Source organism: Lygodium microphyllum, chromosome 30 (genome assembly GCF_053477565.2).
Source record: "Lygodium microphyllum isolate KBCC chromosome 30, Lygodium_microphyllum_v1.1.10, whole genome shotgun sequence".
Taxonomy (NCBI): Eukaryota; Viridiplantae; Streptophyta; class Polypodiopsida; order Schizaeales; family Lygodiaceae; genus Lygodium; species Lygodium microphyllum.
This window is the reverse complement of record NC_141164.1, coordinates 35,829,354-35,852,980: the sequence shown is the minus strand read 5'-3', so window position 1 is coordinate 35,852,980 and position 23,627 is coordinate 35,829,354. Positions and strand designations below refer to the sequence as shown.

Genomic DNA, 23,627 nt, shown 5'->3' with positions numbered 1-23,627 from the left:
TTCTTTATGGTTGTAACTTGTTTCTCTTCTCATGTGGAACATGTGCATAACATTCACATCCAAAAATTCTGAAATGTGAGACAGATGGTTTCTTACCAGTGTAAGCCTCATGAGGTGTTTTTCCCTTGAGAGCCTTTGTATAGCTCCAATTTAGAATGTAGACTGCAGTATTAACAGCTTCAGCCCAAAAATGGTTAGGCAATCCCTTGCCCTTTAGTATGCATCTTGCCATCTACACAATGGTGCGATTCCTGCATTCCATAACACCGTTTTGCTGAGGTGTGTGAGGCGTTGTCAATTGACGCTTGATCCCTTTGCTCTTGCAAAAGCCTTCAAACTCCTTTGAGTTGAACTCACCACCACCATCTGTTCTAAATTTCTTCACACTTTTCCCTGTTTCATTCTCAACAAGTATTAGCCATTCTTTAAACTTACCAAAAGCTTGAGCCTTATCATGAAGGAAGTACACCCACATCTTCCTACTGTAGTCGTCGACAATCAACATAAAATAAGAAGATCCCCCCAAGGCCTGTGTAGGCATCTTACCACACAAGTCAGCATGCACCAACTCTAGAGGAGCCTATGCTCTATTCTTGCTTTCTTGTGGAAATGCCTTTCTCTGTTGCTTGCCCATTATACAAGCTTCACATGGTTCCTTCAATTCAGTTATTGTAGGTAGGTGAGCAACCATACCTTGCTTTTGCATCTCCTTCAATACTGCAAATCCGATGTGTCCAAACCTTTCATGCCAAAGCTTACTTGTGCCCACTCCAGCGGTGGCTGTAAGAGCACTTAGCTCATACAGGTTGTTCCTTCTTTCTCCTTTGCCAACAATTGTGCCAGCACTATCAATAATTTCTGCACCTGTCTTCTTGAACCTCACTTCATGACCAAGATCAGTTATGGCAGCAACTAATAAGAGATTTCTTCTGATTTCGGGAACATACAACACATTTGAAAGCTTTTTGACTTCACCATTTGCAGCAACAAAAGAAATAGTACATGTGCCCGCAGCAAGGCATTTAGCATCATTTCCAACCATCACAGTGATGGATTCTTGTAAAGGCTGCATAGAACTATATAGATCTTTCTTGTTGGTGGTCATGTGACGGGAGGCCCCACTATCCAACACCCATGAGTCAGTGGTAGATTCTTCTTGTGCCGAGGAGCACACTTCCTCAATGGTCGCCATGAATAATTCCAACTCTGCTTCAGCCGTATTGGCTGTCTCTTTCCCTTTACTTTTAAGGGTACCATTCTTTTCATCTGCCTTCTTGACACGACAATCTACAATTGCATGTCCTTTCTTCTTGCAGTAGAAGCACTCTCCTTGAAACTTCTTCTTGCCGCCCTTCTTCTTTTTGTCACCATCATTTTTGGTGGAGGAAACACCTTTGCCTTTTGCATTGGCAGAGAATGCAGCATCTCCATTGTTGCTTCCTTCTCAGGCTTTCAGCCTCAACTCCTCCTCCATTAATAATGCACAAAACTCCTCAAATGTCAAAGCTTGAGGTCTCACCTGAGTATTAAGGGTAGTTACTAGTCCATCAAACTTTTGTGGACAAATCCGAAGACACCTGCGAGCTAGCTCTTCGCTAGTCTTTTGTATCCCAGCGCCAGCCATCTAGTCGCGCAAATTCTTAATCCGAGTGATGAATGCTTCAACCGTCTCTCCTTCAGCAAACTTCTCCGCTGCTAGTTGATTCTCCAAGTTTTGAATCCTTGTTTGGTTTCGTGTTTCATACTGACTCCTTAGTACATTCGAAGCCTCTAACGCTTTGGTTGTATGCTGAATCAAAGTCAAAACACTGTTAGAATAACTTGTAACTAAGGCACATAATGCATCTGCATTCCTTTGTTTCCAAGCTCGTAGAAGATCTGCATTCGGAGGAATCATCACACTAGGATTTGATGGGTCGGGGGTAGGCAGTGGTTCTACGTCAGTCCCCAGCACAGTCTCCAGAAGCTCATAAGAATCAAGGATAGTTGTAATTTTGAACTTCCACAAGGTGTAGTTTGTACCATCTAACTTGCCTTTGCTGAAGGTTGGTGGATGAATCCTCAGTGTTTGAATAGCCGCTACAGCAACACCACCTCCTGCACCGCTTCCGGAAGTCGACATAGTTTCTCTTTGCTGTTGAAGCCTTTGCCTCTTGCACACTCTCCGATCTCTAGAGCCCCCTGGGCTCTGATACCATGTAAAATATTACACGGAGCAGCGAACAGAATCTGAGAAAGAGATAGAGAGTACGCAACAGATAAGAGGAGAATCAGTAAATTCTTTAACTTCAAACAACTGATACAAAGATGGCTCTGTCCACCCGTGCGCTTCCACTGTGTGAAGCTTAGATGGTGATCTAGACAGAAGATAGGTGAAGAGCTTAAGGCTAGCTAGAACAACAATTCGGACTGGGTGAAAGATGAGTGAGTGATGGGGCTGCGAAGGGGTTTAGCTTTTATAGCCCGTGAAGGTCATTAAGTCGGCCTGTTGACTCGACCTACCATATGAGCCTCCACTAGTCGGCCAGTGGAATATTCCCTTTACCATCGGGCCGGGAGCACTACCCCCGGACCCCCGCCAGGGGGGCAACTGGCCCCCCTGGGACCCCCCAGCCATGTAAAATATTTTACATGGTATCAGAAGGGCTCTGATACCATGTAAAATATTACACGGCGCAGCGAACAGAATCTAAGAATCTCTTTCTCAGATTCTGTTCGCTGCGCCGTGCAATATTTTACATAGTGGATCATCTGGCTTCCGCGGCCCCCGGACCCCACAATAGGGGCCCCTTTTAACTCCCTTACCACGCAACTCAATGCAATGTGCCTCGAGTTGCTACCAGCTTAACCACTCCGTCTAGCCCAAAGATTAGACCCACAACAGTCACCTTTTTGCCATCCGGTCACATAGACCTCATCTGATATACAAGTCAAGACTCAACCAATGTCCGGGCTCATATTTGGCTTCTCCTCATAATTGGGGCCTTACAACTTTGAGCACCATGGGTCATTGGTACCACCTAATGAGGGTGGGGCATTGATCATATCTAACAGAAAAAACATCCACCTTACATGAACTGCCCCACAAAGTGCGATCTCATCAATCAAATGTTTGAGTAAATGTAATTGAGTAGTCAAAATGGATCGAGGAAAATTTTCCACCACCAAACAAACCACCTCAACAGATAATACTCGAGCATCTTGCAATGTGTTTGGATCAATTTCCTTCGAGCTCACATATCTGTCAAGATGTATTTGAGAATTGTTTATTTTTGTGTAGAAATTCAAAGATATATAATGAAAAAATACAATGTATATACACCTCACAAGCTCTCCCATCTTGCAAATGATATCACGTACATCTTTGGAGGCACAATGGGATATGCTAGTAGGAAGTACGAACTGAATGTAAACAATATTCATAGATCAAATGATTAGTTGAGGAAAAAGTCATCATACCCCAAAGTTTACACATAGTTACTCCACTAATTACTATATTCATGGTTAGAGATACCCTTACTTGAATAATTTTGTGCCAATTGTGGGACTTCAAACCAGATAGTTGCTCCACACCTCTTTTCTTTTTCTTTATGAAGACTCCCTTGAGACATCTCATACATCCTACAGTGGGTGTTCGAAAGCTATATATTTGTTCCTTCACTATTGTTTCCTCGTTCTTTGACAACATCCAAGGTCCATGGGGTAGCTCAATCTTTCCTCTGGGTCCAATGCGTGGCCAGGCTCGTCTCATGCGACCAATGTTACGTAAATCCTCCCTTACATTAACTGAATCACGAGCCCCTATCAAGTGATCCCATAATGTAGATACAACATTTTTGAATATGTGCATGGGGTCCAATAGGTGATTGATCTTGAGTTCAGTCCAGTACGGAAGACGAAAAAATATAGAGAACCTAACAAACAAACAATATATTATGTAAACAATTCATCATGCTAAATACTTTAAAGTCAATCGAGAGAAATGCACTTCTTACCGACTCATGCCGAGTGGAGGGTGGCTGTCGGCATTAATCCATCTCTCCTTCCAATCTCGAATGGTTAGAGATTGTGGAGTCATTCCATTAGTAGGGAGAATATATTTGGGATGGTCAATAGGAAGAAATCGATGATGATTGTCGTAGATAACCTTCTTTAAACGTGCCGGCCTAGAGGAAATTAGAGAGGGACCACAAATAGGACATGCATGATATCCTGATGTGGTTAAACCTGAAAAAACAAGTGAATTAATAAAATGCAATTGATTCAAGTCTTGAATTTCAAATATAGAGTTATATACATGTACCTGAACACTCTCTGTATCCTGGAAAGTCGTGCATGGTCCACAACAACATGGCCCTCAATGTGAAATCTCTAGAGGATGCAGATCACTTGTATCTTGCACCTCAATACCTTCCCATAACATTTCTAACTCTTCAATCAAAGGCTCTAAGTAAATGTCCATGTTTTTTACCTTGTGCTTTCCAGGAATCAGAAGGGACAACATCACATGTCCCTTTTTAATTGCCATGGATGGAGGAATATTATAGTTCACCAATACCACTGGCCATACACTGTATGATGTGCTTTTGATGCCAAATGGACTGATTCCATCCATACCTAAACCAAATCTCAAATTTCTTGGCTCTTATTTGAAAACAGGCCACAAATTATCTATATGTTGTCATGCGGGTGTGTCTGCAGGGATCCTCCATTTTCCGTCACTTGAACGATGACTAGCATGCCATGGCATGAGCTTTCCAATAGACTTACACTTGAACATAAGTTTTATACGTGGAACAATCGGAAAATGTTGCAAAACCTTACGAGGCACATCCATTGACTTCATCTCCACTTCGTATCTTGATTCGCCACAAACAAGACACTCTCATGCGAACTCATGAATCCCATGAAATAAGACACAATCATTGACACATGCATGGATCTTGACATAATCGAGGTCTCCCAGAGATGTCAAGTAATGTCTTGCTTGCTCTCTCTTAGTTGGCAATTTGTTTCCTTTTGGAAGCATTTGTGATAATAACCTACATATATTTTTAAAAGTGAGTTAAAGAACCACCAACATATATTTCTGTCTGATTTCAAAATAGAATTAACAATTAATATCATGATTCATAAGCCAAACTGAATTGATACCTACTTCAATAACGCATCCAAACTGACATTACTCCATCCATAAATTGTTTGCAAGTTAAGTATCTCGAGGGACACACGAAAAACAGAGTACGTACAACCTTCATACAACGGAGTAGATGATGCTACATATAGTGGATCATCTGGCTTCGTAGAGTGACCTTCTCCCTGAACCGGTTGCGAAAATAGATGGTGTACCATGTTGTCCAAAATCTCATCCTCTACGACTTGATGGGGCATTTCATGAGGGCTACTATCATGGTCGTCAGTCTCTACTCTTCTTGAAGACTCTGCCTCCTCGCGTCAACATTTTGCAGCCTCTCGATGCCCGGAAGGGAGCATCTGAGGATGTGACACAGCATCCTGCTCAACCACAAAAGGGAGTTTTATGTACGTTGATATATAATTCCCGTAACATAGACATGCAATCTTAGTGGTAAAAAAAAACAATGAATACCGGTGATTTTTCTCGATCCCATTCTCCATACAAGCTGAGGTGTGACATTGCAATTCGACGTGCTCGAAAAATACACCCTCGACAACGATCACACATGTATTTAATTTTTCGTCGTAGCCATGCATCTCGATTCTGAAGATGCAATGTTTCATCCTCACTTGAGGATGTGCTCATTGACTCACTAGCTTGCACCGCACTAGGTGATGACGACGTCGACATGATTAAACCTAATTCATGACAACATCAAAATATTTGTCATTCATATGTTTACATAAGATCTTAATTTTAAATTTACAAAAATCATCATAAATACATTAAAACTTATGATAAGAATTCACTATCAAAACTTATCTTAAAAACAAAAAATTATGATAAATCCTAAATGCACGTCTATATCGACGTTTAACTACGTATCTATACTCGCGTCTATCTGAATAATAGACGCACATATACACGCGAAAATAGATGCACACATCAAAATTCAAACCATACTTAAATCATTTCTTTTCAAATTGCGCCTTTCCTTTCCTGCGTTGTTTGCGGTTCTGAAGCTTGAGTTTAGACGATATGCAGTCTCTTCATGCCTCACCTCCTCATGACTCACCTCTTCTTTCATTTCAAACACACAAGAAGGGAAAAAGGAAAGCCAAGGAGAGGTAGAAAGAGAGAACAAGAAAGAGGAGAACAAGAAGAAGCAGCAAGCAAGCATCAAGGGAGGGTAACTTACCAAGGAGAGGTAGAAAGAGAGAACAAGAAAGAGGAGAACAAGAAGAAGCAGCAAGCAAGCATCAAGGGAGGGTAACTTACCAAGGAGAGGAAGAAGGAGAAGGAAGAAGTGCCACCACCCGCCACACCAAACACCCAAGGTGAGTCTCTCTCTCTCTCTCTCTCTCTCTCTCTTTGTTTCTCTCTTCCTCTCTCTGCTCTGTCTGTTTATTTAGGATTTGTGATTCCATTATGTATTGCATTTTGTAAATCATCAATGGCGGTCGCCGGCCTAAAATCGGCCGACCGAGCGCGTCTCATAGCGCGTCTACATCTTAGTGTAGACGCAGACATAGACGCAAAAAATGTTTCCTCTCAGAGCGTCTGAGGGCGCGTCTTAGAGCCCGTGTGCTGGCGCGTGTGCTCTGCAATGTACACGAGATGATACATGCGCTGCACAGAAGGTTGACCTGTAGTCTACACGCGATTATATACGCGCATTGACATGGGATGCGTGTCTCACAGCGCGTCTGTGCTGCATCTTAGATGCGCAAATAGACGCGCTGGACAGAAAGTTCACTCTGGAGTGCGTCTGAGGGCGTGTCTAACTTGCAATTTAGACGCGGGGATACACGAGCCAGGTCTCCCAGTTCTGATAGTAAACAATATATTTTTGCAATGATGAATGTGACCAATCCCATGTTTGTGTTTATCAGTTTTCTTGTTTAAGAGAAGCATTAGCACTTAAGTGTTATGCTCAATGTCTAAAGAAAGCTCTTTGAAAATGTAGATAATATATGATTTTTTGTATGTAAATAAATTTGTCTTTATCCTGTGTTTTTTTTGCAGATGTCGTATCCTGGTTCATCTAGCAATGACCAAGATGTGGATTGCATGAATGATACATTGGTCTCCTTTGGCAGGGGGGTCAATGCATTTTTTGAAGGTTTTCCTAGTAGGGAAGACTTCATGGGAGAGATGACCACACACCTTGGCCGCTCTCCCACAGCGGACGAGGTGTTTAGTGCCATGTCTGGGACGCCTCTGGCATCTTTGCCTGGCACTACTTTCCAGACTCCACATGCAGGTACTCCACATACAGGCACTCCATATGCAGATACTCCATTTGCAGGTACTCCACGTGCTCCACGTGCATCGAGTGAAGCACAAGCATCTGCAGAAGCACGTGCATCTGCTGCAGAAGCTCGTGCGTCCAGCGAGGTAGAGGATAGTCGACAGAGAGGGAGGAGGGAGAGTTGAGGGGGAGGACGAGGCTTGTGTGGAGGTTGCCTAGGAGGTGGCGAGCGATCACCCTCACCAGTAGATCACGTAGAGGAGGTTGTATGCCAGTACTATAGAGTTACAGATACTGGTGGCATCTTTCATGATGATGAGGGAAGGGATGTAATGGCGTACATGAGGAGCGTCGTGTATGCGACATATAAAGATTGTTTCATTGCCTTCAAAAATCAGAAAAGCGGCTTGTGGTAGGAGGTGTTGAGGGCAGTCCATAGGAGGTACCCAAATCCTGAGGGTCAACGATTCTCAGATGATTGGGAACGTACAAAAGTGAGGGATATGCTTCACAACAAAAGATCCCACCTCATGACACAGGCCAGGGACTCACTGCGGAGGCTGGAGGAGGGGCGTGGAGGCTATAGCCAACCACCTATGTGCCACCGCATAGAGTGGAAGAAAGCCAAGAAGAAAGCAGCTGAGAAAGTGAAGAGTCGCTAGCACGCAGAGGCATGATGGATCCAAATGGAAACAATGGGATCGGATCGGGCGGCAGAGAGTTGTGGGAGGCAGAGTTTGTAAGTATATTTTGATTTCTAGTTTTTTTAAATTTATATTTCTTTCAATTCTTTATATATTTTAGTCTAATATATTGTGACTCATAATTGTTTGTATATCTCTATATGTTTTGCAGACTACCATCGTTGGTAGGATACCTACTCCTAGAGAGGTAGGTTACCTTCGAGGCCATAACTGTGTAGCGACATGGCTTCACTTTTATGAGGAGGGTCTCATCACAAAGGACCAATACAACCGGGCCATGAGGATTCGACAGCCAGAGGAGGTATTTTTTCTTACTTTCCTATTAAAAGTATAACTAATTATAACTTTTTCTCCACCTTGTCTATGTAAGCAACCCTGATCTTTTGTGTGTGTAGGCGAACCCAAATATGGAGAATAGCGAGGAGGGGAATAGCGACGCTAGTAGCCTTGGTGGTACTAGCGAAGATGTTTCCTCTTCAAATTCGTAGAGGAGCACCATACCTCCTCATGAGGCCATCTTTTCTTGTATTTTTATGATATCTCTTTGAGCCTACTGTTTGCGGCCACGCTTTAGGTCACAAGCACTTAAACTTTCCTTGTAAATGCTTTGATATATAATGAATACATTGACTTTTATTTTCAATTCTCGTGCCAGTAAGATACATTGTCTTTTTCCCAAATACACAATCTGAAGTATGGGAGGGGGAGCTCTCTGGTTTGTTTTTTCTAGTTTTGTTTTGTGCATCTATCAGCGCGTCTAAATTGCAGATAATTCGTGTTTATTCGCGCGTCTATAATGCAGATTACACACGCTTATATACGTGCTTCATAATTCAAATTAAAAAAAGAAATGAAATATCTTTTTTTTTTAATGACATTTTTTGTTTTCCGTTTGCATCTATCAGTGCTTGTAAAAGCGCGTCTACCAGCGTGTCTATATGCGCCTGTATATGTGTATCTATTGCATGTCTATTTGTGAGTGTAAATTCGTTGATACATGCGATTATAGACGCGAAATGATAGACGTGCAAATAGACAGGCGGATAGATGTGCCCATAAGAATTTCTCTATATTCAAAAATCATGTCTAAATGTGCATCTATGAGGCCTTTTTGTTGTAGTGAAGGGGGATTTTTGGAGAGGTTTTGGGACAAGGAATAGTAAAAGCTTTAGGGATTTTAACCCGGGTTGAAGGGGAAAGGTGAAGGGTAAAGGCTTATAGCACGGGGAAGGAAAAGGGTGTGTAAGAAGGGAACACGAGGGAGGATGGAAGGCCCTGTAAAAAAAAGGTTAAAACCAGGAGGGGAAAAATTTGAAGGCCAACACAAGGGGGTAGAAGGCTTTAAGGGCCTCCACGGGAAGGGGGGCTTAAGGGTTTAAAAAAACCAGAGGGGGGGGGGGTTAGTGTAAAAATGGATATGAGGGGGGGTGAAAGGGGGCTTAATTAGCCCCCCCTTAAGAAGCTTCTACTAGGAAGCTTCTCTGACGTGGCAGGGGGGTTCGACACCTCCACGTTGGCTGGCGGCATACTCTGGCTTCAGGCGGCGACAACTGGCACAGCTTCCTCCACTCCACGACGGTAGGCAGATCCCTCAGTCGGCGGCAACATTCGTCTTCAGTCCTTCCTCCTCCCTCCTCCCGTTAGCATGTGGCCCTCCCTCATTATATAGGGGAGGGGAGGGAATCCTCCCCCTCCTATGTCTCATTCTGCATGCCCGTGGAGCCGAGCAAGCTCTAGCGAGGAGCTTGCTGGCTCTTCTATCCCCTTCCCCCTTCCAGCACGACGTGCCGCCGTGCGAGAGGGAAAAAAAATAAATACTTGATATATATTACAATCACCTACAAGATGCCATTCAACTTGATAGTCCCCAAACCCCTCAAGGTGTAAAATTGCTCCATTATTTTGCTGTTGAATAGCACTGGGCATATTAGTGAGGTTAAAAAAAACTTTAAGTACTTCATGGCCCTCCTTTGGTACTTCAAATGCTGCAAGCCACCATATTTCATTCTCTGACTATACATTGAAGTATAAAGGATGGTTTTCATTGATGTTGGGATCCAATGCTTGATTCATAAGTGTTATACTCACACGTTCAAGTTTTTGCTCCTTAATAATCTCACTCTCATCAAGTTTAAGGACAAACTTAAGCTTGCCTCTACATTCTTCCATAGACATATTCCATAGACATATTGTAGAACTTGACCATAGCAATCTGAACACTACATATATCCAATACAAAGTTGTTGGATGCATTCAATACAAATGCAACTTCTTTGGAACCATACTTCAATATGTGTGGATTTTCCAGATGCGTTGGCTCACCAATTAGTTCTAAAACTTTCTCATTTTGTTGTTTTCGAGCCTTCTTCATGTGAAATGGTTTTGGCAGAGGCATTACTCGCTTAGTTTTGAAGACTTGCTTAAATCATGTATCCAATTGTTGATTGTTGATAGAGCATACTATATGACTCAGAACTCATTCCCACCTTGTCACATTACCCTTGAGGATCTGTAGCAGTAAACAAGTTGCTCACATCCCTAAGGTGTTCACTTGTGACACCATCTACAATGTCTCTGAATTTACGATTTTCCAATGCATTTTTGACCATATCCTTACTTAGGACTTTGGTAATTATATAATTCTCTGCATGAGGGAACATATTCCTCATTGTAGCAGATTGATGAGTATATATCCATCTATGATATTATCCACTTCCTTTGGTTAATTAGTGAATTGGTTTAACTAATTGGATGCGCTGACGTGCTTCTTTGGCTTTTAAAGTGGGCCCAATCTCCAAAGTTTTTGTGAGTTTCCTCTTTATGTTTCGATTCTACTTCTCCAAGTCCATAACTTTAGACTATAACTCCATATTTTTCACGTGTGTAGCCTACATAGTATCTTCAATGAGACAGACGTTGCTTATTGTAGGCTCTGGTTCTCCCTATCCTTCTCAGCCAATATTCTATCCTTTTGTCAAGAATCACGTGGTGGGGGGACTTGCTAGAGCTACGATTCCAAACACACACTGTGTATACAAGAGGAAGCTCACTCAAGAAAACAAGAAGAGAGATGGAAGCCAAAACGTTTTCTTGTTGATTTCTTCTTCTTCTTCTTCCACACACTATACAATGTACACAAAGTATAGATAAGATACAGCATAAAGGAAAGTGGTCTACTAAGTCAAACAATGCATAACCGACTACACTAGTTGACTGGTGCTATAACTATGCCAGCTGTAAATAGATGTAACAACCTGAATATAATAAGTAATGAGTCAGTGGCCATGTGAGAGTCATAATGACCACCGACATGCTAAGTGTAGACGTGTGGACCCATCTAGCCAGGCGGTCCATCATCAATATCCGCACGTATTGAGCTTGCCATCTCAACACTCCCCCTCAAGCTCAACTCTATCTCTGCAACTCCAAGTAAGCTTCGGAACTTTCGAAGCTTCTCTGCACCCAATGCCTTTGTGAAAATGTCAACTATTTGATCTTGTGTGCTGACATATACCAAGTCAATCTCTCTTGCAAGTATCTTCTCTCTCACAAAGTGGTAGTGCACCTCAATGTGTTTTGTCCTAGCATGGAACACTGGATTCCTAGCTAGCTGTATGCTGCTCATGTTGTCACAATGAATGACAACTGGACCATCTCCCTACACATCCAAATTACCTAATAACTTTTGCAGCCATACCACCTCACATGCTGCCATAGCAGCACCTCTATACTCAGCCTCTGTACTTGATAAAGCAACTATAGGTTGCTTTTTGTTGCTCCATGTAACTGCTGCACTACCAAGGGAAAACATGAATCCACATGTAGATCTTCTATTTGACATGCTACTAGCCCAATGTGCATATGTGTATCCAAAGACTTGTAAGTCCTTACCTGCCTCACAAAAAAGTTCATAATGTAAAGTGGACTTCACATACCTCAATATACATCTAACTGCATCCAAATGAGGCTTTTTAGGCATCTGCATAAAATGACTAACACGGCCAACAGCATAGCTCAAGTCTGGCCTTGTGATAGTCATGTAAATCAAACTCCCTACTATCCTCCTGAACATAGTAGGGTCTTCTATCTCATCCCCAACATCAGTACTCAACTTCACATTTTGCTCTAGTGGTACTCAAAGAGGCTTACATGCTATCATACCATACTTGGATAACATATCCAAGACATACTGTCTTTGGGACAGCCATATACCATCATCACATCTGATCACCTCAATACCAAGGAATTATCTCAGCTTACCCAAATCTTTCATCTCAAACTTCTTCTTCAAGAACTCCTTAACTTCAGCAATCCCATTGTCACTGTCACCTGTAATAATCAAGTCCTCCACATAGATGACTATGATGACCAAACGTGCATCTCCCTTTCTCACATAAAGTGAGTGATCAGCATCAGAAATATGAAATCCAATATTGACAAGATACTCTCCAATCTTGTCAGACCATGCTCTAGGTGCTTGCTTCAGCCCATAGAGCGTCTTCTTTAACCTGCACACATATGTAGGATGGTCTAAATCCTCATAACCTGCTGGCTACTCCATATACACTTCTTCTTGCGATTCACCATGTAAGAAGGCATTCTTAACATCCATTATCTGCAAACTCCAATCTTTGACTGCTGCCAAGGCAATCACACACCTAACAGTTGCCATCCTAGCAACTGGATTGAATGTCTCTTCATAATCTATGCCATATGTTTGAGCATAGCCTTTTGCAACCAGCCTAGCCTTATACCTGCTAATGGAGCCATCTACATTATGCTTGAATTTGTAAACCCACTTACAATTACCAATAGCTTTCTTACCCTTAGGCAAGGGTGCCAAATCCCAAGTCTTGTTGGCCTCTAATGCAGCCATCTCCTCATCCATTGCTGCATCCCAATGAGCATGACCAACAGCATCCTCAAAACAGGTGGGCTCAACATCCTCAACTAGTTTCTCCATGTAAGCATAGTGGTGAGCTGCATAGCCTTCAAAACCAAATCTTTTAGTAGGGTATCTAACCCTGCTAGATCTACGTATCACCGGATCACTCAATGGAGCCTTTACATTACTATGAGCTCTCTGTATACTTGGCGTCCTGACTGAAAGAATACCAAGCTCTCCGAACCACTAGAATCTCCATCAAATCCCAAATGACTGGTAGATGCATCATTACCATCCAACACTTTCTGCTTTCCTTTGTCCTTCCCTATAACACTTACAGATCCACCTGAAGGTGTGGGGCTACTCCTTAGTCTCCCAGACCAAGGGCTCATTGTAGGTGCAGTACCAGATGATATTTCTGGTCCACTAAGACTTCGTGATTCTTGTTTATCTTTCTGCACATAGCTATCATGATCATTATCATCATCTAAAACATCACCAGCAGGTGTATACCAACTTCCCATCTCATCAAAGATAACATCCCTGCTCACTCTGAACTCACCTGTAACAGGGTTATAACAGCGATACCCTTTCTGCTCTAAAGAGTACCCAATAAAAACACATTTTTCTGCCTTTCGATCAAGCTTCTTCCGTAGCTCATTTGGCACATGAACGTATGCAATATAGCCAAATACCTTGAAGTGCGATACATCACGCTTCTTGCCAGTAAAGCATTCTTCAGGAGTCATCCCATGAACTGCAGCTGTGGGAGTTCTGTTCATAATGTAAACAGCAGTATGGACAGCCTCAGACCAAAAATGTTTGGGCATATTCTTTTTAGCCATTAATGCCCGTGCAACTTTTGCAATATGCTTGTTTTTTCTTTCTACAACACCATTTTGCTGTGGGGTATACCTGCAAGTAAATTGCCTCTTTATCCCATGAGTCCTCAAGAAGCCACTGAACTCATTAGAGAGGTACTCTCCCCCTCCATCTGATCTCAAGCACTTCACTTTTAAGCATGTTTCTGTTTCAACAGCTGCCTTAAAAGATTTGAAGTGCTCAAACACATCACTCTTTTCCTTCATGAAGTATACCCATAGCTTCCTTGAACAGTCATCAATAAATGTGACAAAGTATTTGCTGCCACCAAGAGATACATTCTATGTAGGCCCCAATAACTTGGCAGTGATCTTAGAGTCATTTTTTCTCATAGCTTATGCGTTTGCACATTTTATTAGATAATTGGTGGCGACAATGATGCACTTAGCTTGTGAATATTGTGTCACGGGACTAATGGGTCCAATGTAGTCAATCCTCCATTTCTCGAAGGGTTGTCATGCAATGATTGGGGTTAGTTCCATGTGATCCTTACAAATAGGGACCTTAGTCCATGTTGGCACTCATCACAATGCTTTGCGAATTGTTCTGCATCTCAAAAAAGAGTGGGCCACCACAACTGGGATTGCAGCACCTTGCGGGCTATTGTGTCTCCACTGAAGTGTCTCCTGTGATTCTACCGTGTGCCTTTGTGATTATGTCATGCATTTCATGCTCACACATGCATTTGTGTAGCAACTCATCTTGCATCTTGTATGCATATTTGTCAAGGCTTTATGAACCCATGCTAATCCTTGTGTGATAAGTCTACATGTGTATCCATACAATCCTTCATTGCCTTCACAAACAAACTTTACAAATGATGTAAGCCCTTCAAATTGTGGTGGCCTTTGAGTGACTGGATCGGGTGGATAAATGCACCCATTAACCCAAAGATCCACGTTTTTTTCCATGCATTTCTTTCTTGTTGCATCCTGTATCTTATTGCATCATCCCTTTCTGTAGTTCTTTTGAACATTGGTGCATATTCATCCTCCAATTGAAAGTAAATATCTCTCTTTCTCTTGGTACGTCCTGCACCTACATCCTGTAAAGAAAAATATATGCCAATTTTAACATTACACAATTATACCCCTTTGATTAATAGTAATCTAAGGATTCGATTCCAATTTTTTGATCAATAGCAAGAACGTCTAAATATCTAGGAGCAGCAGGTCAACATCAATCCAGCAGCATACAACTAATTTTGGATTGGCTCAAATCACACAATTACACCTCTTTGATTCACTATATCTGTGTTCTTTTTTACCCATTTGGATCTTGTCACTTTCTCTTGATTTTAGTCATGATAGACCCTAATCAACCCCTAATCTACCTGTAATCTTAGCTTTTAATCTACCTCTAATCAGTATCCAATCTTATCTTTTGTTCTATCCAAAATACTCTCTCTCTCTCTCTCTCTCTCTCTCTCTCTCTCTCTCTCTCTCTCTCTCTCTCTCTCTCTCTCTCTCTCTCTCTCAAGAAGAATTGATCAAAGATATTTAAACACATTTATACAGAGGCTTGGCTAGTGGAGAACAATAACATCATCTTATCTTCTACCCTAATTTACTCTTTGTCACTCTATCACTTATTTTCCTAGTTCATCTCACTCAGTCCTCTCTCTTTCCCCCCTCCCTTCTCCCTCTTTCCCTCTCTCTCTCTCTCTCTCTCTCTCTCTCTCTCTCTCTCTTTCCCCATCTCTCTCTCTCTCTCTCTCTCTCTCTCTCTCTATTCAGATTTGTTAGCCACATGGAAAGCAAATCTGAATAGATACATTGAATTTTCACCTGAGATATTCTATGGCTCAGCACATTGTGCGCTATATGGGTGATATGATTCAAGAGTTTCATATATCATAGCCAATTGGTGTGGAGATTCAAATGGACACATAGGATCAACAAATCAAAGGATTTTTTAACCTCAACTTCTAGCAGATCCATGTCATCCAGCACAAAGAAATCACTCACCACAACAAAATAGTTGATCAAGAGTTTTATGCTTAATCTAAACCTTGTATAATATCTACATGTCAAAAAAACATAACACTTCAATAGCAATCAAAATAACTCATTATTCATGAGTTCTTACAACATAAAAGTGAGAATTTACTTATAAGGTAGAATATCTACACTACTCTCTTGATTGCATAACAATAATAGATTTGAAACTTATAATCATCAAAACTTATTAAAATCATAAATATGAGAAAATTGTGACTCAATTGATCATTTGATGAACCCATTTTTAAAAAATATATCTAGATAATTACATGAATAAGAGTAACACAAAATTGGATGAAATTACCTATAAGCTGATCGATTGAAGATAAGATTGAATCATTGCTCATCAAAATCTAGATCTATAGAATCTCTACTCTACCTTGTGTTTATTGATGTAACAACAATCGATCCAGAAGTTAGAAGTAGTATCAAACTCTACTATAAAGATAGTAGAAAAGGAAAAACATAGAGAGGAAGAAAGATAATGTATGTGAGTGAGTGGAAGAGAGAAAGCAAGGAGTACCTATCCAAACTTGCCCAAATTGATATTTGAAAAAGAAAATAGCACTATAAAAATAATATAAAAGAGAAAAACATAGAGAGTGAGAAAGAGATCCCATCAATAAAAAATGAGAAAGAGAGAGAGAGAGAGATCATCACCTTCACCTTTGCTCCAAATGAGCTTTGGAAGAAAAAAATAACAATAAGAACCAATATCAAGGTCTATTGAAAATACAATAGAAAAGAGAAATAACACACATACACACACACACACACACACACACACACACATAGAGAGAGATGAGCACTTGTGCCTCCTAGCCAAAACAACCTAAGTAACAAAATAACAACAATAATAAGAAACATTATCAAACCTTACCAAAAAAATAGCAAACAAGAGAAAACGTAAAGAGAGATAGGCACTTGTATTTTTTCCAAATTCTAAAACTGCAAAAATAATTAGTAAGTGAAGAGATAAATAAAACACTAAAAAGTAGTTACTCTCACCACAGAGCTTCAATGGAGATGAAAATTCCCTAGAATGGAGAGGACAAGGAAAATAGTCTACTACTAAACTTTTGGGTCAAATTGATTTCATGAGAGAAAAAAAAGAATTGAAAATTTTCAAAAAAAGGGGGATAAATCCCCCACTACCTCTTTTTTAAATCAAAAACCAAAGATTTGGAGAGAGAAGATTCACCCTCCATGGATGTCAACATCTAGCCTTCCTCCTATTGGACAATTCAAAAGGCTCACATCTTAAACTATATTATTTTTATGGATCCATTTTTTAATCTAAATTGTTTCCAATGAGAAAATCAAATGCTCCACCAACCCAAGCACACTAAGAGCATCCACATCATGATCCTCTATCTCCATAGCAAGTGGACAAGTAAAAACCCTCAACAACTTTTCAAAGAGATCTCAATTCTGAAGTCTCACAACCCTCAAGGAAAACTCCCAAATCCACGAGCAACCTCCATACTTCCACATACATACTCATAGTTGTGTTGGGCCTTTAATACAAGCCTATATAATCTCTCTCATACTCTTTTAACTCCACAAAATTTGTTGCCTTCTTTATAACAACACCAATTCAACTTCAACTTCTCACAATTCACTACCTTGGCCTGTAATCATACTTAGTACCTCCACCACAGTGCTTATAATCTTGTCCTTCAACATTGATACCACCTAGTTGAGCCTAGATTTCTCACCTCTTCTACAATTGAAAGGGCATGTTGTAGTCATTGCCTTCCAATCCACTTGATCACTTTTACTTTCTAGTATTGTTGACATCATTACTATCTCAAAAACGATCATATTTCTCTCTTTATTTTCCTTGTTTAAAGCAAGCTAGCATGTAGCTACTTTTCCACTACCTTGTTTAGTATGTTCTTTAAATGGTGCTAATTTTACATTGCACTCTCATGTTAACATCCCACCATGTCATCAAATCTACATCAATCCAAGGTATATGATATGCTTGCCATAATGGAATACCACCATAGGAATCCATCATATTTAAAAGAGTAGGCTACCATTAGGTCATCAAGCTTCCTAACATTTAAACTATCCCCATAGGCATGACCTCTGATCTTCTAGTATGCTATCACATACAACTTCTGATGATATGCCTACTTCCACTACCAATATAGCAAATCTCAAACCTCTGCACCAACCATAGCCTTCGCACTCGGTCAAAACCCTAGAACACCTCTAATAATAGATACCCATAGCTCCAAGTCAAACCTTACTAGTCATGGAAGACAACTATGAAAGTCTCCTAGAAAAAAGTTCCTTTACTAGTAAGGTTCATTTGAGCATGAGAGCCCATTAGCTATCTACCACATGTGGCAAAGTTTTCATTCTTACTAATATTTGGAATGTTCATTTTTAATAGTATAATGAATTTAGATTGAGGGTTTAAAGTTCATGTAAATGAATATGGGGCTTATTACTTTGTAAGATAATAGGACATGTGAGCAAAGTATTACTAGATTAAACATATTGCTTGCATTCACTTGCATATCATTTTAGAGTTGATGGAAAGGATTGCTAAGTCATCAATTTGTTTACCATGAGACCATGCTATCAAATAGGCCATTGTCATGCTGAAAAGATTAAAAAAGGGAGGGCTATTACAATTGTAGTCCTCAAATTGACAAAATTCTAGCTGTCAAAGTAGAGGAGAGCCCTACGGGCTTGAACATAGTACATGAAATTGACAAGAAGTTCATTGCAAAAGTAGAGTAGAACATGTGGTGGTAGGGCTCCCTTGAGGCTTAAACACAGCACCTTTGTGCACACAGAGTGTAGCTGTAATAACGTGCCATTTCACATTCTTGGTGACATTGTATCATTTGCCTTTCATGGGGAAGGAACGTCAATCTAAGAATCACATTCCCCTGGTAAGGTTCAGTTCACAAGTGATAAGTGATTGACGATTGGTTGTCAATACGCCAAGTAGAAACAAGGCTTATCTTCAAAGGGGTCTTTGTCCTTAGGAAGGGTCAAAATAAATTATCCGTGAAAGTAGAGTCAACTCAATGGGTAGAGAGTAATGAGTCGTGACCTTCTTCAAGTTTCAAAATTCACAAGAACGTTCATGTTACATAATACCATCCAAGACGAGAGTAGTTATTGCTACATGTCTTTTACATGTGCACGGCGCACGCCCAGCTGGCATAATCTACCAACTTCCGGTGTGATAATGCTGACCGTGTTTAAGTCACTCAATGAGGTGCTCTCAGTATTTATGCGAGTTGACCTGTGCCTCCTATTATAAGGGAAGTGTCAGTTGAGGTTTCTCAAGGAGGAGAGGACGCAGCAACTAGAAGACGCTTTCTGAGCAGGCGAAAGAGGAGAAGAATAAGAAGAGAGGCCGGTATTGCAAGGTCAGTGAGAAGCTGTCGATTGGCGAACAAGGTCATTATACTAAGCCCACTAGAACAAGGAGAAGAAGAAGAAGCTCACTAGGACCGGTAGAGCAAGAAGGCGAAGAAGCTCACTAGCTGAAGGAGGAGAAGCAGAAGCAGCTGAGCAGAAGGAGAAGAAGAAGGATGTCTAGGATGGATATAGGCAAAGCCGACTTCGCACTGCTGGCGGTTCTCCTGATCGTAAGCTCGGTGATGGTGTATCTGCAGCAGTTGGTCGTGCTATTGAGGAGGCGGCGAGCCCTAATGCCGCCGGGGTCGTCGGGCCTGCCTCTGATAGGGGAGACGATCGACTTCATGAAGCTCATGAAGGCGAATCGGACCCAGGACTTCATCACGACCCGGAGGGCCAGGCACGGCGGTGCGCCGGTGATCCGGACGTCTCTCTTCCTGCAGCCCACGGTGGTCTTCGCCGGCGCCGACGCCTGCCGCTTCTTGTTCGCCAACGAGGGCAAGCTGGTGCGCGACGCATGGCCGGCCCCCATCCAGAAGCTCCTCGGCGGCACCAGCCTGGTGGCCCAGACAGGCGCGCAGCACCGCCGCCTGCGCCGCCTTGTAGGAACGTGCCTCTCCCCGCAGGCCCTACGGCGCGGGGCCGTGGCACAGGCCGACCTCCTCACACGGCGCCACGTGGATTGCCACTTCCGCGGGAGCGCACGTGTCGAGTCCTTATACCAAGTCATCAAGAGGCACATGCTCGACGTGGCCTGCGCGCTTCTGTTCGGCATCCAGGAAGACCCGCGCGCGACGGCCCGCATCGGGCAGCTCTTCGAGGCCTTTGTCGCGGGATTCATGACGCTGCCCGTGTACGTGCCCGGGGCGGCCTACTACGAAGGATTCGTGGCGCGTCGGGAGCTCGCGAGGCTGTACTTGGCCATGGTGCAGGAGGAGAGGCGGCGCCGATCTGCGACGCCTGGCCCGGGCGATGGCGAGGACGGCGGGGATCGATCCGCGGTCGGGAGTAATCTGGTGTCTGTCATGGTGGCCGCCCGGGACGAGGACGGCGAGCCCCTCAGCGATGAAGAGCTGATCGATAACCTTATCACTTTGTTGTTCGCCGGCCATGACACGACCACTGCCACCCTGACTATGACGTGCGCTTTCATCTCCCGGCACCCCGACGTCTACGAAGAGGTCCTGCAAGGTATTATAAAACGACAGATGGAGAGACACACACACACACACTCTCTCTCTCTCTCTCTCTTCTGTGACGCGATCCGTTGAACCGTAGGGTTGACCACCAGCTACTAGATAGTCCAACTCGACTACGGTCGCGCCAGCTACTAGATAGTCCAACTCGATCGGAAGCTGCATCTAGATGCCTGTAGGTATCCGAAGGATCCCTCGTGTAGACAGCACCTTCGTACAGGAACTGCATAAGTGCATAGCCTCTCACACTCCATCGCGACCATAAAAAAAGCTTCATAGGAATTGAATGGAAATGCAGCATATCGCTCTCGAAATAAATCTATTTCTCAAAAGTTGGAAGGTTTTCCAGCTTCAAAATCTCGGAATTTGAAAAACACCTAGATTTTTTTCGAGCACGAATCGCCAGCAGGAGATCTGATCTGGCTTTCAAGTTTCGGCGCCATAGTTATCTGTGCGCGTTTTTTCTTGTTGTACGGTCTGTGTATTGAATATCTAGTCCTTTCTGTAGAAAACATCTATTGTATCAGTCAAGCATTGATCAGTGTATAGCTGCCATACAGTGCTGTCTGTATCTGGATTCTGCTACACCTTGACAGACCACCATGTGGCACGTATTTCTATGGTTTTAACTTTTTTTTTCTGATTCAACAGTTATTGCCAGTTACAGGACATAACGTCAATAGCGATATAATGTTTTTTATTTTCTCTGACATAGTGTGTTTCAACTTTGAAGCATAGCGACATTGCCTAACGATGCGTAATTGAACCGATTTGACCGGGTTGTGGAAAGGCGTAATTGAATATGATTTCAATGCCTGTAACTTGTTTATGCTTGCTGCAGAGCATGTGGCTATCCGCAACGCGAAGGTTAAAGACCAGGAATCCGATTCATACGAGCTCACATGGGAGGATATACAGAGCATGAAGTACACATGGCGGGTGGTGCAGGAGAGCCTGCGGATGCAGCCGACGATCCCTTGGGGCTACAAGGAGGCCATTCAGGACTTCCAGTATCAAGGCTTCTTGATACCGCGCGGCTGGAAGGTATATGGTAATTAATCTCCATAGGATTAATTAATAATCGTAGTTTTGTGAATGGATTGTTTGTTACTGCAGAATAAACGTCATGATTATGGGATGATGACTACTGCAATAGTCCTTTTATGATTTGTTTTAAAGGAGCATAACCCATTGTTTGTATTGACGTATAGATCCTACTGAACCTAGCCGACTGTAACATGGACCCTAAATACTTCCCGGATCCGCACGTGTTCAATCCGTCGCGCTTCGAAGGCAAGCTGGAGCCTTACACGTACCTGCCGTTTAACGGGGGAGGCCACACGTGCATGGGTATCGACTTTGCTCGTGTGACCATGCTGACCTACTTGCACCGCCTGGTTCTGTCATGCAAATGGACATTGGCCAACCCCAAGGAGCCCATCTCCATGAATCCCACCCCCATGCCCCTTCATGGCTACCCCCTCATCCTCAACCCTGTCCACCTCCCATCGACCGTCGCCGCTGACATTCCAACTAAATATTAGTGTCAATGCAGTCCTTTTCTTGCATTACTCATATTTATGCTCATTCTCTTCACTCTTAGCCTAGCGCTTTGGAGGACTTATACAAACCTAATTGGAGCTTCTCTATAAGGAGGAGAGTTCTCTAGCCTACTTGGAACTATTTAAGAACGTGATCCATATTGAATATCATAGATCATACCAAGTGCGTCTCATCTTCTATATATAAGGTGTTCTCTAGCCTACTTGGAGCCACTCAAAACCATGACTTATTGCAGTTCCTTTTATTTGGCTCATTTGCCTCATCCCAAATTCACTTTGCAACCTCTTTTTTGCCCTTCATAAATTTATTACTATAGCATTTATTCACATGTGTATATACATGCAAGCTGCATTTGCTTAATGTTGCATCATTGAATAATTTTTGCATATTCATGTAACAATGTTAACTATTCAAGGATTGATACAACATGTGATCTATAGATGAGTAATCTCCATGCCCAAGAAAGTCATGTATGCTCTACATCAAGATTCCTCAAATAGCACAAGAAGAGCACCACACAAATTGGGTGCAATCATACCCCCCATGAATTGAGAGGGCCATCCCCAATGTTGTAACAAAAGAGATTGAGAGGAGGGATGTAAGCAGAATAAAGAGAAAGAGAGGAAGAAGAGGAGAGAGAAAGACTACGAGAAGAGAGAGAAAGATAGGGAGAAGAGAAAGAATATGCCAAGAATAAGAGAGAGAAGGGAGAGGAAGACATGAAAGCTGAAGGAGAAGGTGAAGAGTTAGTTCTTTATTTAGTCTACATGCCATAATTAACTACATCTCTTATACCTTATATAGCCTAGAACACCATATTAGAGAGTTTGAGAATCTCCCAAGTACCACTTTCAAATAAGGGGTAAAGATTTGGCCATGTGGCTAAATCTTAACCCATGCTTCAAAGTGGAACTTGGAAAGGCAACCTATTTAGTAATTAGGGTAGACTCCACTTTCAAGTAAGGGGATACGATTTGATCATGTGGCCAAATATTAACTATATTGGGAATTCTCAAACTATATGAGAACTTCCAAATTTCCTAAGGTAGTCCAGTCAGAGTGACTAGGTATCTAACCCCTAGTTTCCATGTATCCTACTCATTACATTCCATTCTAACCCTAAAGGTTTCTGCCCTAAAAAATAAAAGACAATTGGAGGGATCTGAGAGAGTAGCTAAAGATTGGAAATAGAGTACTACTTTGATCCACATTACAATGAAAAGATTGGATGAAGAGTATGGATAGCATGTTATTCAGTATAGGCCTATTGAGGTAAATCTACCATAACTTTTGAGGAGATGCTCCAAGTGGGCATACCACATGTCTAAATGGAGCTTATGATAAGCACTTTCAGGTCATGTAGGAAGCACATGGATGTAATTGAGGTAGATACAAAAGTGTTCTAAAACAATGTGCAACTTGTAAGCAATATGGGGTCAAAAAGGGGGATATATCTAGCTAGTCTTTAGCTCATTGGGCCTCTTGGAAATGAGGAAACTCTTCCACAATAGGGCTGGGTACCAAGATGCCTCTTCCAAGGGTAGGCCTTGCCATTTGATGAGGTATTCCTTGATAGATCAAGATCTCAAGTATTTATCTCACTATTCAATGATTTCTTG

At 42.1% G+C, this 23,627-nt stretch overlaps 1 protein-coding gene across 1 annotated transcript; it reads left to right on the top strand.

Moving 5' to 3' along the window:
- Positions 1-19,161: 19,161 nt before the first annotated feature.
- LOC148009729 (cytochrome P450 716B2-like) lies at positions 19,162-22,328 on the top strand. The gene is made up of 3 exons (XM_087673339.1): positions 19,162-20,440; positions 21,287-21,489; positions 21,657-22,328. The coding sequence occupies exons 1-3, from the start codon at positions 19,423-19,425 to the stop codon at positions 21,987-21,989; spliced, it is 1,554 nt and encodes a 517-aa protein (XP_087529465.1). The 5' UTR covers positions 19,162-19,422; the 3' UTR covers positions 21,990-22,328.
- The last annotated feature ends 1,299 nt before the right edge of the window (positions 22,329-23,627 follow it).